The sequence below is a fragment of the Marmota flaviventris genome, chromosome 8 (genome assembly GCF_047511675.1).
Source record: "Marmota flaviventris isolate mMarFla1 chromosome 8, mMarFla1.hap1, whole genome shotgun sequence".
Lineage (NCBI taxonomy): Eukaryota > Metazoa > Chordata > Mammalia > Rodentia > Sciuridae > Marmota > Marmota flaviventris.
The window spans coordinates 130,446,939-130,459,807 of NC_092505.1; the positions used below are offsets into that span (position 1 = coordinate 130,446,939).

The 12,869-nt window shown below is 36.8% G+C and overlaps 1 protein-coding gene across 1 annotated transcript in view; it reads right to left on the reverse strand.

Annotated features, from left to right (window-relative positions):
• Positions 1–12,869, reverse strand: part of Nek11 (NIMA related kinase 11) — a 337,064-nt gene that overhangs the window by 78,563 nt on the left and 245,632 nt on the right. The window contains exon 15 of the mRNA XM_027933893.2: positions 12,384–12,444. Coding sequence (XP_027789694.2) covers positions 12,384–12,444 — 61 coding nt within the window. The remainder of the gene's footprint in view (positions 1–12,383; positions 12,445–12,869) is intronic.

Here is a 12,869-nt window from a genome sequence, read left to right on the forward strand (position 1 = left end):
CCTTCGCCCGCGCCCGGAACAGGCTCAGCGGTCCGCGGGTGTGGTAGACAAGTCACACCAATTGGAGGGGGGGCAGAGCAGAGCCGCCATCCGCGCCTGCAGGGTAGGCAGACCTGCAACCGACCGGCAGATCAGGCCCGGTGGCCTGCCGGCGTGGTACACTCGTCACCCCAGTTAGAGTAGGGGCAGAACAGAGCCGCCGCCCGTGCCCGGAACAGGCCCAGTGACCTGCCGGCGTGGTAATCACGACACTCCAATTGGAGTAAGGAGAGAGCCCGCGCCTGCAAGGTAGGCAGACCGCCGCCCGACCCTGCAAGGGAGACTTTTCAACTATACAAGAGCAATATAAATATATAGGGGAAAAAAACATTTCAAAAACACAACAGTTTCACCAAGCAGAAAGAAATGCAAGCAGTATGAAAAGACAAGGAAAGAAAGGACCACAAGCAATGCAGGTCAACTCAACTTTAGAAGAGGTAACAGCTGCAGCAGATGGAATGTCAGATAAACAATTCAGGATATACATGCTTCAGATGATCTGGAGTATCAAGGAAGACATTAAACAGCAAAATCAGACAATGAAAGATCACTTCGACAATGAATTACACAAACAAATCCAGGAAGCAAAGGATCAACTATACAGGGAGATAGAGGTTATAAAAAACAAACAAACAGAAATCCTAGAAATGCAGGAAGCAATAAACCAACTTAAAAACTCAATGGAGAATACTACCAGCAGAGTAGAACACTTAGAAGATAGAACATCAGACAATGAAGACAAAGTATTTCAACTTGAAAAGAACATAGACAGCTCAGCAAGACTGTTAAGAAACCATGAGCAGAACATCCAAGAAATATGGGATAACATTAAGAGACCAAACTTAAGAGTCATTGGGATACAGGAAGGTACAGAACTCCAAACCAAAGGAATGAGCAATCTATTCAATGAAATAATACGAGAAAACTTTCCAGACTTGAAGAATGAGACAGAATCCCAAATCCTAGAAGCCTACAGGACGCCGAATGTGCAAAATCATAAGAGATCCACACCTAGACACATTATATTGAAGATGCCCAACATACAGAATAAGGAGAGAATTTTAAAAGCTACAAGAGAAAGGAAGCAGATTACATTTAGGGGTAAGCCAATCAGGATAACAGCTGATCTTTCAACACAGACTCTGAAAGCTATAAGATCCTGGAATAACATATTTCAAACACTGAAAGAAAATGGGTTCCAACCAAGAATTGTGTATCCAGCGAAATTAAGCTTCAGGATGGAAGATGAAATTAAAACCTTCCACGATAAACAAAAGTTAAAAGAATTTGCAGCTAGAAAACCATCTCTTCAAAACATCCTTGGCAAAACATTACAGGAAGAGGAAATGGAAAATAACAATGGAAACCAACAGTGGGAGGTAGGACAGTAAAGGGGGCGAAAATAATCAAAGAGGAAAACAAACCATCTTTAGTAACAGAAATAAACAAATATGGCTGGAAGAACAACCCATATCTCAATAATAACCCTAAATGTTAACGGCTTAAACTCACCAATTAAGAGACACAGGCTAGTAGAATGGATCCCAAAACAAGACCCAACAATATGCTGCCTACAGGAGACGCATTTGATAGGAAAAGACATACATAGACTGAAGGTGAAAGGTTGGGAAAAATCATATCACTCATATGGACTTCGGAAACAAGCAGCAGTGTCCATACTCATATCAAATAAAATAGATTTCAAGCCAAAGTTAATCAAAAGGGATAAAGAGGGACACTACATACTGCTTAAGGGAACCATACACCAACACGACATAACAATCATAAATATATATGCCCCAAACAATGGTGCAGCTATGTTCATCAAACAAAATCTTCTCAAGTTCAAGAGTCTAATAGACCACCATACAATAATCATGGGAGACTTCAACACGCCTCTCTCGCCACTGGACAGATCTTCCAAACAAAAGTTGAATAAGGAAACTATAGAACTCAATAACACAATTAATAACCTAGACTTAATTGACATATATAGAATATACAACCCAACATCAAGCAGTTACACTTTTTTCTCAGCAGCACATGGATCCTTCTCAAAAATAGATCACATATTATGTCACAGGGCAACTCTTAGACAATATAAAGGAGTAGAGATAATACCATGCATCTTATCTGATCATAATGGAATGAAACTGAAAATCAACGATAAAAGAAGGAAGGAAAAAGCATACATCACTTGGAGAATGAACAATAGGTTACTGAATGATCAATGGGTTATAGAAGACATCAAGGAGGAAATTAAAAAATTCTTAGAGATAAATGAAAACACAGACACAACATATCGGAATCTATGGGACACATTGAAAGCAGTTCTAAGAGGAAAATTCATTGCGTGGAGTTCATTCCTTAAAAAAAGAAAAAACCAACAAATAAATGATCTCATACTTCATCTCAAAATCCTAGAAAGAGAAGAGCAAAACAACAGCAAAAGAAGTAGAAGGCAAGAAATAATTAAAATCAGAGCTGAAATTAATGAAATCGAAACAAAAGAAACAATTGAAAAAATTGACAAAACTAAAAGTTGGTTCTTTGAAAAAATAAATAAAATCGACAGACCCTTAGCCATGCTAGTGAAGAGAAGAAGAGAGAGAACTCAAATTACTAGCATACGGGATGAAAAAGGCAATATCACAACAGACACTTCAGAAATACAGAAGATAATCAAAAATTATTTTGAATCCTTATACTCCAATAAATTAGAAGATAGTGAAGGCATAGATAAATTTCTTAAGTCATATGATCTGCCCAGATTGAGTCAGGAGGATATAGACAACCAAAACAGACCAATATCAATTGAGGAAATAGAAGAAACCATCAAAAGACTACCAACTAAGAAAAGCCCAGGACCGGATGGGTATACAGCAGAGTTTTACAAAACCTTTAAAGAGGAACTAATGCCAATACTTTTCAAGGTACTTCAGGAAATAGAAAAAGAGGGAGAACTTCCAAATTCATTCTACGAGGCCAACATCACCCTGATACCTAAACCAGACAAAGACACTTCAAAGAAAGAAAACTACAGACCAATATCTCTAATGAACCTAGATGCAAAAATCCTCAATAAAATTCTGGCAAATCGGATACAAAAACACATCAAAAAAAAATTGTGCACCATGATCAAGTAGGATTCATCCCTGGGATGCAAGGCTGGTTCAATATACGGAAATCAATAAATGTTATTCACCACATCAATAGACTTAAAAATAAGAACCATATGATCATCTCGATAGACGCGGAAAAAGCATTCGACAAAGTACAGCATCCCTTTATGTTCAAAACTCTAGAAAAACTAGGGATAACAGGAACATACCTCAATATTGTAAAAGCAATTTATGCTAAGCCTCAGGCTAGCATCATTCTGAATGGAGAAAAATTGAAGGCATTCCCTCTAAAATCTGGAACAAGACAGGGATGCCCTCTCTCTCCACTTCTGTTCAACATAGTTCTCGAAACACTGGCCAGAGCAATTAGACAGATGAAAGAAATTAAAGGCATCAAAATAGGGAAAGAAGAACTTAAATTATCACTATTTGCAGGGGACATGATTCTATACCTAGCAGACCCAAAAGGCTCTACAAAGAAACTATTAGAGCTAATAAATGAATTCAGCAAAGTGGCAGGATATAAAATCAACACACATAAATCAAAGGCATTCCTGTATATCAGCGACAAATCCTCTGAAATGGAAATGAGGACAACCACTCCATTCACAATATCTTCAAAAAAAATAAAATAATTGGGAATCAACCTAACAAAAGAGGTGAAAGACTTATACAATGAAAACTGCAGAACCCTAAAGAGAGAAATAGAAGAAGATCTTAGAAGATGGAAAAATATACCCTGTTCATGGATAGGCAGAACTAACATCATCAAAATGGCGATATTACCAAAAGTTCTCTATAGGTTTAATGCAATGCCAATCAAAATCCCAACGGCATTTCTTGTAGAAATAGAGAAAGCAATCATGAAATTCATATGGAAAAATAAAAGACCCAGAATAGCAAAAACAATGCTAAGCAGGAAGTGTGAATCAGGCGGTATAGCGATACCAGACTTCAAACTATAGTACAGAGCAATAGTAACAAAAACAGCATGGTACTAGTACCAAAACAGGCGGGTGGACCAATGGTACAGAATAGAGGACACAGAAACCAATCCACAAAACTACAACTATCTTATATTTGATAAAGGGGCTAAAAGCATGCAATGGAGGAAGGATAGCATCTTCAACAAATGGTGCTGGGAAAACTGGAAATCCATATGCAACAAAATGAAACTGAATCCCTTTCTCTCGCCACGCACAAAAGTTAATTCAAAATGGATCAAGGAGCTCGATATCAAATCAGAGACACGGCGTCTGATAGAAGAAAAAGTTGGCTACGATCTACATACGGTGGGGTCGGGCTCCAAATTCCTCAATAGGACACCCATAGCACAAAAGTTAATAACTAGAATCAACAAATGGGACTTACTCAAACTAAAAAGTTTTTTCTCAGCAAAAGAAACAATAAGAGAGGTAAATAGGGAGCCTACACCCTGGGAACAAATCTTTACTCCTCACACTTCAGATAGAGCCCTAATATCCAGAGTATACAAAGAACTCAAAAAATTAGACAATAAGAAAACAAACAACCCAATCAACAAATGGGCCAAGGACCTGAACAGACACTTCTCAGAGGAGGACATACAGTCAATCAACAAGTACATGAAAAAATGCTCACCATCTCTAGCTGTCAGAGAAATGCAAATCAAAACCACCCTAAGATACCATCTCACTCCAGTAAGATTGGCAGCCATTATGAAGTCAAACAACAACAAGTGCTGGCGAGGATGTGGGGAAAAGGGTACACTTGTACATTGCTGGTGGGACTGCAAATTAGTGCAGCCAATTTGGAAAGCAGTATGGAGATTTCTTGGAAATCTGGGAATGGAGCCACCATTTGACCCAGCTATTCCCCTTCTCGGTCTATTCCCTAAAGACCTAAAAAGAGCATGCTACAGGGACACTGCTACATCGATGTTCATAGCAGCACAATTCACAATAGCAAGACTGTGGAACCAACCTAGATGCCCTTCAATAGACGAATGGATAAAAAAAATGTGGCATTTATATACAATGGAGTATTACTCTGCATTAAAAAATGACAAAATCATAGAATTTGCAGGGAAATGGATGGCATTAGAGCAGATTATGCTAAGTGAAGCTAGCCAATCCCTAAAAAACAAATGCCTAATGTCTTCTTTGATATAAGGAGAGTAACTAAGAACAGAGTAGGGACGAAGAGCAGGAGAAGAAAATTAACATTAAACAGGGATGAGAGGTGGGAGGGAAAGGGAGAGAGAAGGGGAAATTGCATGGAAATGGAAGGAGACCCTCAGGGTTATACAAAAGTACATACAAGAGGAAGTGAGGGGAAAGGGAAAAATAATACAAGGGGGAGAAATGAATGACAGTAGAGGGGGTAGAGAGAGAAGAGGGGAGGGGAGGGGAGGGGATGGGGGACAGTAGAGGATAGGAAAGGCAGCAGGGTAAAAATGGGAGTTCATAACCCACTTGAATCAAAGTGTGAAATATGATATATCAAGAAATTTGTAATGTTTTGAACAACCAACAATAAAAAATTTAAAAAAAAAAAAGAAGAAGACAAGCATGAAGATGTTAATCATTGCACTTTTTGTGGCGAAAGAATGTCAGAGGCAAACTGTATTTTCAGAGTATTGGTTCTACCACATATGAATATGTACAATGGTACACTCTATAGAAATTGGAAGCAAATGGACTATTAATACAGTAATATAAATAAATTCCTGAAAAAATAAAAAAAATAAATAAATAAAATTATTTACCCTCAGTAAAATGGCCTCTGTCTACATTCTTAGCTATCTATCCACACCCCTATTTCTGGTCTTTCAGTTTCCTTTTAAATGTTCTCCTTCTTCCCTCTTCTAATTCTGCCTAGAATCACTTAATATCTGGCTTATAACTAATCTTGCTCCCCTGAGAAATTTTGAAGGTAATTTGGGGCTTTATAAAATACCTCTATTTTAGACAATAATTTGTCTTCCATGTATTAAAATAAATGCCCAGTTAGTGCTCCCTGGTATTGTTACAAAGATTTGCAATTTTATCCTGGGCTCCACTCCATGGATGACACTATGTTTCAAATGGATCTCAACATCCAATACCTCATGCAATGCCTCAAACCTGCCAGGCCTTCCTAGATGTCTGACGTGAGTTCTGACAAGGAAGCAGAAACACAATACAGGGTCCAATGATGCCCTGTATACAGGGCCAGATAGCCCAGTATATACTGACAGGACCATAAAGAGAAAAAACAATCTAAAAATAAGCTATTTAATTTTCATATATAGATAAGACCTCTAGAATTTTAAGAAACCAAGTGTTTATTTTATACTTCAGTATTTTTTTGTTTGAGTTACATATTGGGGTGGGTATGCATGATAATAACTTGGGGCCCTAATATACTTCAAAAGCCATGATTTTCAAAGTGATTTCTGGATCTGGAACATCAGCATCACATGAGAAATTGCCAGAAATACAAATTCTTGGTTATACACCAGACCTGTGTTGTTTTAAGCTTCTAAACGATTCTGATATGTGCTCAAGTTGTGGGAACCACTGAACCAATCTGACCTAGATACTACAGAGGAGACAATACATTGAAGTTGGAATGCAAAAGGATACTTTCTAATGCACAGGTCACTCACCTGTGATAAAGGAAGGAAAAATATACTGTCTCTGTTTGAAGTAAAAATAAAACTAGATCTGGGGTCTGGAATGGGGTCAAACCACTGCACTAACATTTTCAGGGCTGCAAGGTTAAAACAATTTTGTTCATTACAAATCACAAGAAAGGATATCTCTACTATTCTTTCCTTTCTTGTTGAGGATTAGGAGAAGCTCTTGAGAAGTTTGTGGAAGATACTTAACATCTTAATGTGCTCTATGGGCAACAGTATATTTCTTTTTTATTTGTTTTTTTTTTTAGTTATACAAGACAGTAGAATATATTTTAATGTATTTATACAAGCATAAAGTATACCTTATTCTAATTAGGATCCCAGTCTTGTGGATGTATATGATGGTGAGATTCACTGTGGTGTATACCAACTGGATATTTCTGAAATGTATAATCTGATGCTGAACATAGGTAAAGTATGAGTAAGGCCATCTCATTTCACAGAGGTTTAATTTTGAAGTGACAAAGATTAAACTCTGATATATTTAAATTTAAATTGTCCCTTGGATCTGTTAACATTCTTACATATATTAATGACAACAATGATTAATAAACTCTATTATTATAATGTGTGAGTCTCCTAAAACCGTAGTTAGAGCAAAGCAAATACCAACTACCTCAGTAATCCTAAACTCTCATCCCCTATAAGACCACAAGAGATTGTCTTCGTGGTTACTATGTAAAGGCAAAAAAGAGCGTGGCACCCTAAAAGTAGCAAATGTCTCCTCAGTAATGAGGATCATTCTGTGAGTTCCCTCCTCAGACAGGTATTTCAAAAGCATGTGCTCCCATCATCTCAATGTCTCCCATCGTCTCAAAGTCATCATCAAAGGACCCCCTCATTTTGAGTAGTAGCATTAGTTAGACTCCACCACCCAATAGCACAAATGTCACCATAAGAGGTCATCACAGTCAAAAGAAGCAGTAGAGGGGTTAAGGGGCTTCCTGTCTTGTCCAGTTTTAGAAAACAAGCACTTTAGCAGTTTACACAAAGTTGATACTAAAATGTCCTATAAATCATGCCAATTGATTCTAGGACACAAGAAGAACAGGGACATCCCAAACTGAAAAGCATTCAGCTTCAATAAATTTTTTTTCAGAATCTTGCAACTGGTCGGTCTGGAAAGAAGCTATTTTAACTTCAAGGTACATGTAATTTTTTTGTTTTACAATTTAAGTCTTATTAATTTAAAAATTTAGGTTTACTATACTCTTCTCAATAATCAAGGTATCCAAAACTCCTAATCCAGCTTTGATAAGAGATTAATAAAGTAATGGAAAAACAATAATGGGCTCTTTGCTTTCCAATGCTCTTTGATGATGATGATGATGATGATGATGATGATGATGATGATGATGATTTTAACTGTATAATTTATGGTGGGAATATAAGTTAGTATAGATATTATGGAGAATATAGTTCTTTAAAAAACTAAATATATCTATCATATGTTCCAGCTTCTGGGTATATATCCAAAGGAAATGAAATCAGCATATCAAACAGATATCTAAACTGGGCAGGGAGCCACATACCTATAATCCCAGTTACTCAGGAGGCTGTGGCAAGAGGATCTCAAGTACAAGACTAGCCTGGGCAATTGAGTGAGTCTCTATCTAAAAATAACATAAAAAGGCCTGGGGATGTAGTTCAGCGGAACAGCACTTACCTAGCATGAGAGGCCCTGGATTCAATCCCCTACTGGGGTGAAGGGGGAAAATAGCAGCACTCTTATGTTTACACCAATATTCATTTTTAAAAGTTGATTTATAGTCTAAGAATTCACATACATGGTAATTTTTAAAGCCAAAGCTAACAATTTGATAATAAAAAAAGCAGTTCCCTGCTTCACTTTCAAGTTCCATTCTCCAAAGTCAACTATATTTAACTTTTTAACTATTCTTGTATTTACCTTTGTTTTTCCATATCACATTTATACAACTATTTTTTATTTTACATTTTGTACAACATATGAACATCCTACTAATGTCTGGAGAATTTGAAGTGTGTGTGTGTGTGTGTGTGTGTGTGTGTGTGTATGTGAATGGTACTGGGGATTAAACCCAGGGTCTCAAGCATGCTAGCCAAATACTTTACCACAGAGCTATATCTCTAACTCTTTTAATTTTATTTTGGGACAGGGACTCACTAAGTCACCCAGGCTAGCCTCAAAATTGGAATTATCTTGCCTCAGCCTCCTGAGTAGCTGGGATTACAGCTTGTGCCACTGAATCCCATGGGAATTTGAATTTTGTTCTTTTTCCTCCCCGCCTCTGTCATCAGGTGTTCTCTATCTCCCTCCCTCCCCGCCCCCCCCCCTCTCTCTCCCTCTCCCTTTCTCCCTCTCTCCCTCCCTCATATCTTTCCATATCCATTGTTCCAATATAGGTATAATAAGTTTTTAAATAATTCAATATTTAAATTATTATGACTGTAAACATTATGCACAGACAAGCCTTTAGTGCATGCAGATTAAATTTTCTTTCTAACTTTTTGTTTTTCCTGGAATTAATAATTGCCTTGAAGTTTTTACATTGCTTACTTTTCTGATTACTTCTTCCTAATTCATCTCTAACTCACCAAAGAACCTAAAAACTTCTCTCATTATAGTTAAATTCTTTAGATCCATTCCTCCTCAGGAAAATTCCATTCAGTTTTCAGCCTTCTGACCCATTTCAATCAGAACAGATTTTTCTGCAGGCCTGTTGTCCAGCTGGCACCTGGGAACCTCCCTTTACTCTCATTGTGGGAATCCTGTTAATCTCTTAAACTTCATGTCTAACTCTTTGTTGATTTATTCTTATTTTTTGATAGAGTATAACTTCTAGAAACATTACAGGAAAAGCCATGGAAAGTATATATCTGAGACCTCATTTGTTGAGACTGCATGCCTGAAAAATGTCTTTATTCTTCTCTCACACTTGATTGTTGGTTTGGATATGTAAAAAATTCTAGGTTAAACCTTAGACAACAAATCTTTAGTAAAGATAAGACCCCATCCTTTTTCCTGATACCTTATAAATGATCTGTTTTATTATCTCTAGACATTTTTCTTATTCCTTTGATTAATTTCTTCTTTTTCTGTTATTTCCAGAAATTTCTATTAATTAGATGCTGAACCACCTAGACTGATCTTTTTCAATTTTTTTAATTCTGGAAATTCTCAACTTTATCTCCCAAACTTTGACTGAATTTTCTTATTTTGCAATTAAAATTATAATTTCAAGAGCTCTTTCTTATTTTCTGTATATTCCTTTTTGTTTGCTTGTTTCTTTGATGTAATATCTTCTCCGATTTTTAAAAAAATACATTGTTTTGAAAATTTTCCCCTACATTGTTTGTTTCCTGAGTATTTTATATATTTTTGTTTTGACATCCATCTTTGTTAGATTTCCTCAGCTATCAGCTGCAAATTGGCTATAGGTTTACATCTAAGTATGAAACATAAAAAAAAAAAAAACCCAAACAATTTAAGCTCTTTCTGTGGATCCAGTGATCATTAACTGGTAGGGCTTATTCCTACCATTTTTGAGGGAGAATGTCATAGCCTGTAGGATTCTTAGACAGGTCCTCTTCGAGAGATACCTTCTGAAGGGGCCTGTGCTGTCCTGAAAGTATTTCAGAAGCCAAGCAGGAGTGGTGCCTGGGGATTTCCTCATCCAACATGCAGATTTTCACTGTATCCCTTTTTCACATCACATTGGCCTGCTCTTTGGTGTCCCTGGTGTCCCTATGTCCAGAACCTCTCTCATTTAATCTCCCCAAATCAAATCTTGTGTCTTCTGCCTTGACTATGGAGAGGAACTCCCTGGGAGTGCCAGTGCAGGGAAAGGGACCTGGGATCTCTTGATACTTATGCACACTGTCATCGTTCCTCCTATTTTCATCTTCACACACGTCTTGCCTTCAGCAGTAACAGGGGCTTCCAAATTCTGAGCCTTTCCAAGATCCTGAGGGTTCAGTTGGCTTGCTTCTCCTAGTCCTCCTCCTGCCCTCTCTTCCCTCCCATACACATCTTAGGCACTTGGCTTTCAGATTTGTTTTCTAGATCAGTTACCACTCACCCATCTGTTTTTCCTCATCTGAAATTCACCAACAGCTTTCTTCTATTCCTTTTTTTCTTGTAGGTTTATATCAGCAGCTTTATTTCTTTACTGTCACTTTAGTGGGACTCCAGGCAGAGATAAATGTATATTTTGTGTCTAATGCTCATTTCTACAAAATCATACAGTTTAGAAGGGAATTTAGATATCACTTACCCAATCACAGGTTATTTAACTTTTTTTAGTGGAATCTATCTTTTTCAAAACACAATTTTATGTAGAAATTCAATTTATAAAATAGATAAGATTGAAACAATCTTGGATGCTGATAAAGGAAGGCAGTTTGTATCTAATTGCTTCCAAAAACATTTTAAAATACTTTTGAAGGGCCTTTTATACACCAGACATAATGTTAGAGTCTGGAAAAACAGAGACAAGCAGTAAAAACACAGCTTCTGTCCTCATGCTGCTCAGTACATTTCCCACTGCCCAATCTTGGAGGTCCCAAGAGCTGCCTACTTTGCAAATTACTGATCTAATCTCAGATGCAAAGAGGGGAAGTGACTTGGTCAAAGGAAATCCTTCCTATCCCCTTCTAGGCTATCTTAAGAGTTAAATTTACTTAATAAGTATCATTAATATGCAATTAAACCATCACAGGGTGATGGTCAGGAGAGAAAGATCAAAGAACTATGTTTTGACTGTGGCTTTCCACATGGAGATGTGGCCTGAGTTAGAAAGAGGTTATGTTGTACATAAAGCTCCTAATAAATAATGGTGAATGTTTGCTCACATGAAAGCTTCATTGTTCATCTTTAATCCTTCCATTCCCTTTGAAGAGAATGCTTCTGGTTACATAATTAAAATTCCTAAAATAAAAACTCATAATCAAATTTAAAAGAAAAGTTCATACTCCTTTCATCTAGGGCCTTTAAAAATACTCTGTCTGAAAATATACTGTCTAGTGCAAAAAGTTATCACAGTTGTACTTTTTGGATTTAAAAAAAAAAAGACACTAAGAAATAGGGTTTTATCCTTGAAGCACAGCAACCTCATTTATCGAGACTGACAATGCTAAAGAAATTTTGGTTTTGTTTTTCAGACCAAATCTCTTCCAATAACTGACTGACCTTCAGAATGATGGTCCTTTCAGCATGACTGAATGCAATCTGCTTCTATAAAACAAGTTAGGTAGGGCGATTCCTGTGCCGGGATTGTAAACCTGTTATTACATACTGTCCGGCTACCATTTGATCACAAGGAACTACCAACTTTCAATTATTTCATCCTTGGAGATTAAAGGTCATTTATAGTATAATAATAATAATAAGCAATTCTTCCTTGAGTTTCCTGACTCCTTAGCCAGACACTCAGCCTCTATTAGCCTCAGTTTCTTCATCTGTAAAATGAAGAGATTGGGCAAAGTACCTATAAGATTCCTTCTAAGCATTCTAACTTTTGGATATTCCATCAGAATCATTAAGTAACACTATCATTTGGAATCTGAAGAAACTTACTCACCTAGAGAGGTACAACCCAGGACATTTTCCAAACACCTGGCTAATGCTTCAATATCACTGTCCTGTCAAAATGAGAGAAAGATTCATTGTGTAAGGTAGAAGAATATTTAATGACATTTAGACATAGTCTTGGTATATTTAGATAAAACTAAACAAAGCACACATACAAAAATATGGTTGCAAAATTAGTTCACAAGATAATCTTTGTGTGTGTGGAGTTGGGATCAAACCCAGTGCTATATGCATATTTATACTCTTTTCATATTAATCTCTAGAATTAATACTCTCTCTGTTAGGAAGAATATACACTAAAACTGTTAATAGTGGTTTTGACCAAAAGGTGAATTTGTGAGTGATCTGTATTTTCTCCTTGGAGTGCTGCCTTTTCCAAATTTTATATAATAAACAAATATTATTTTTAATCTGTAAAATAATAAATGTTATTAGAATTTAAAAAGGTTTTATTCCATCAATAATTGACTCAGGA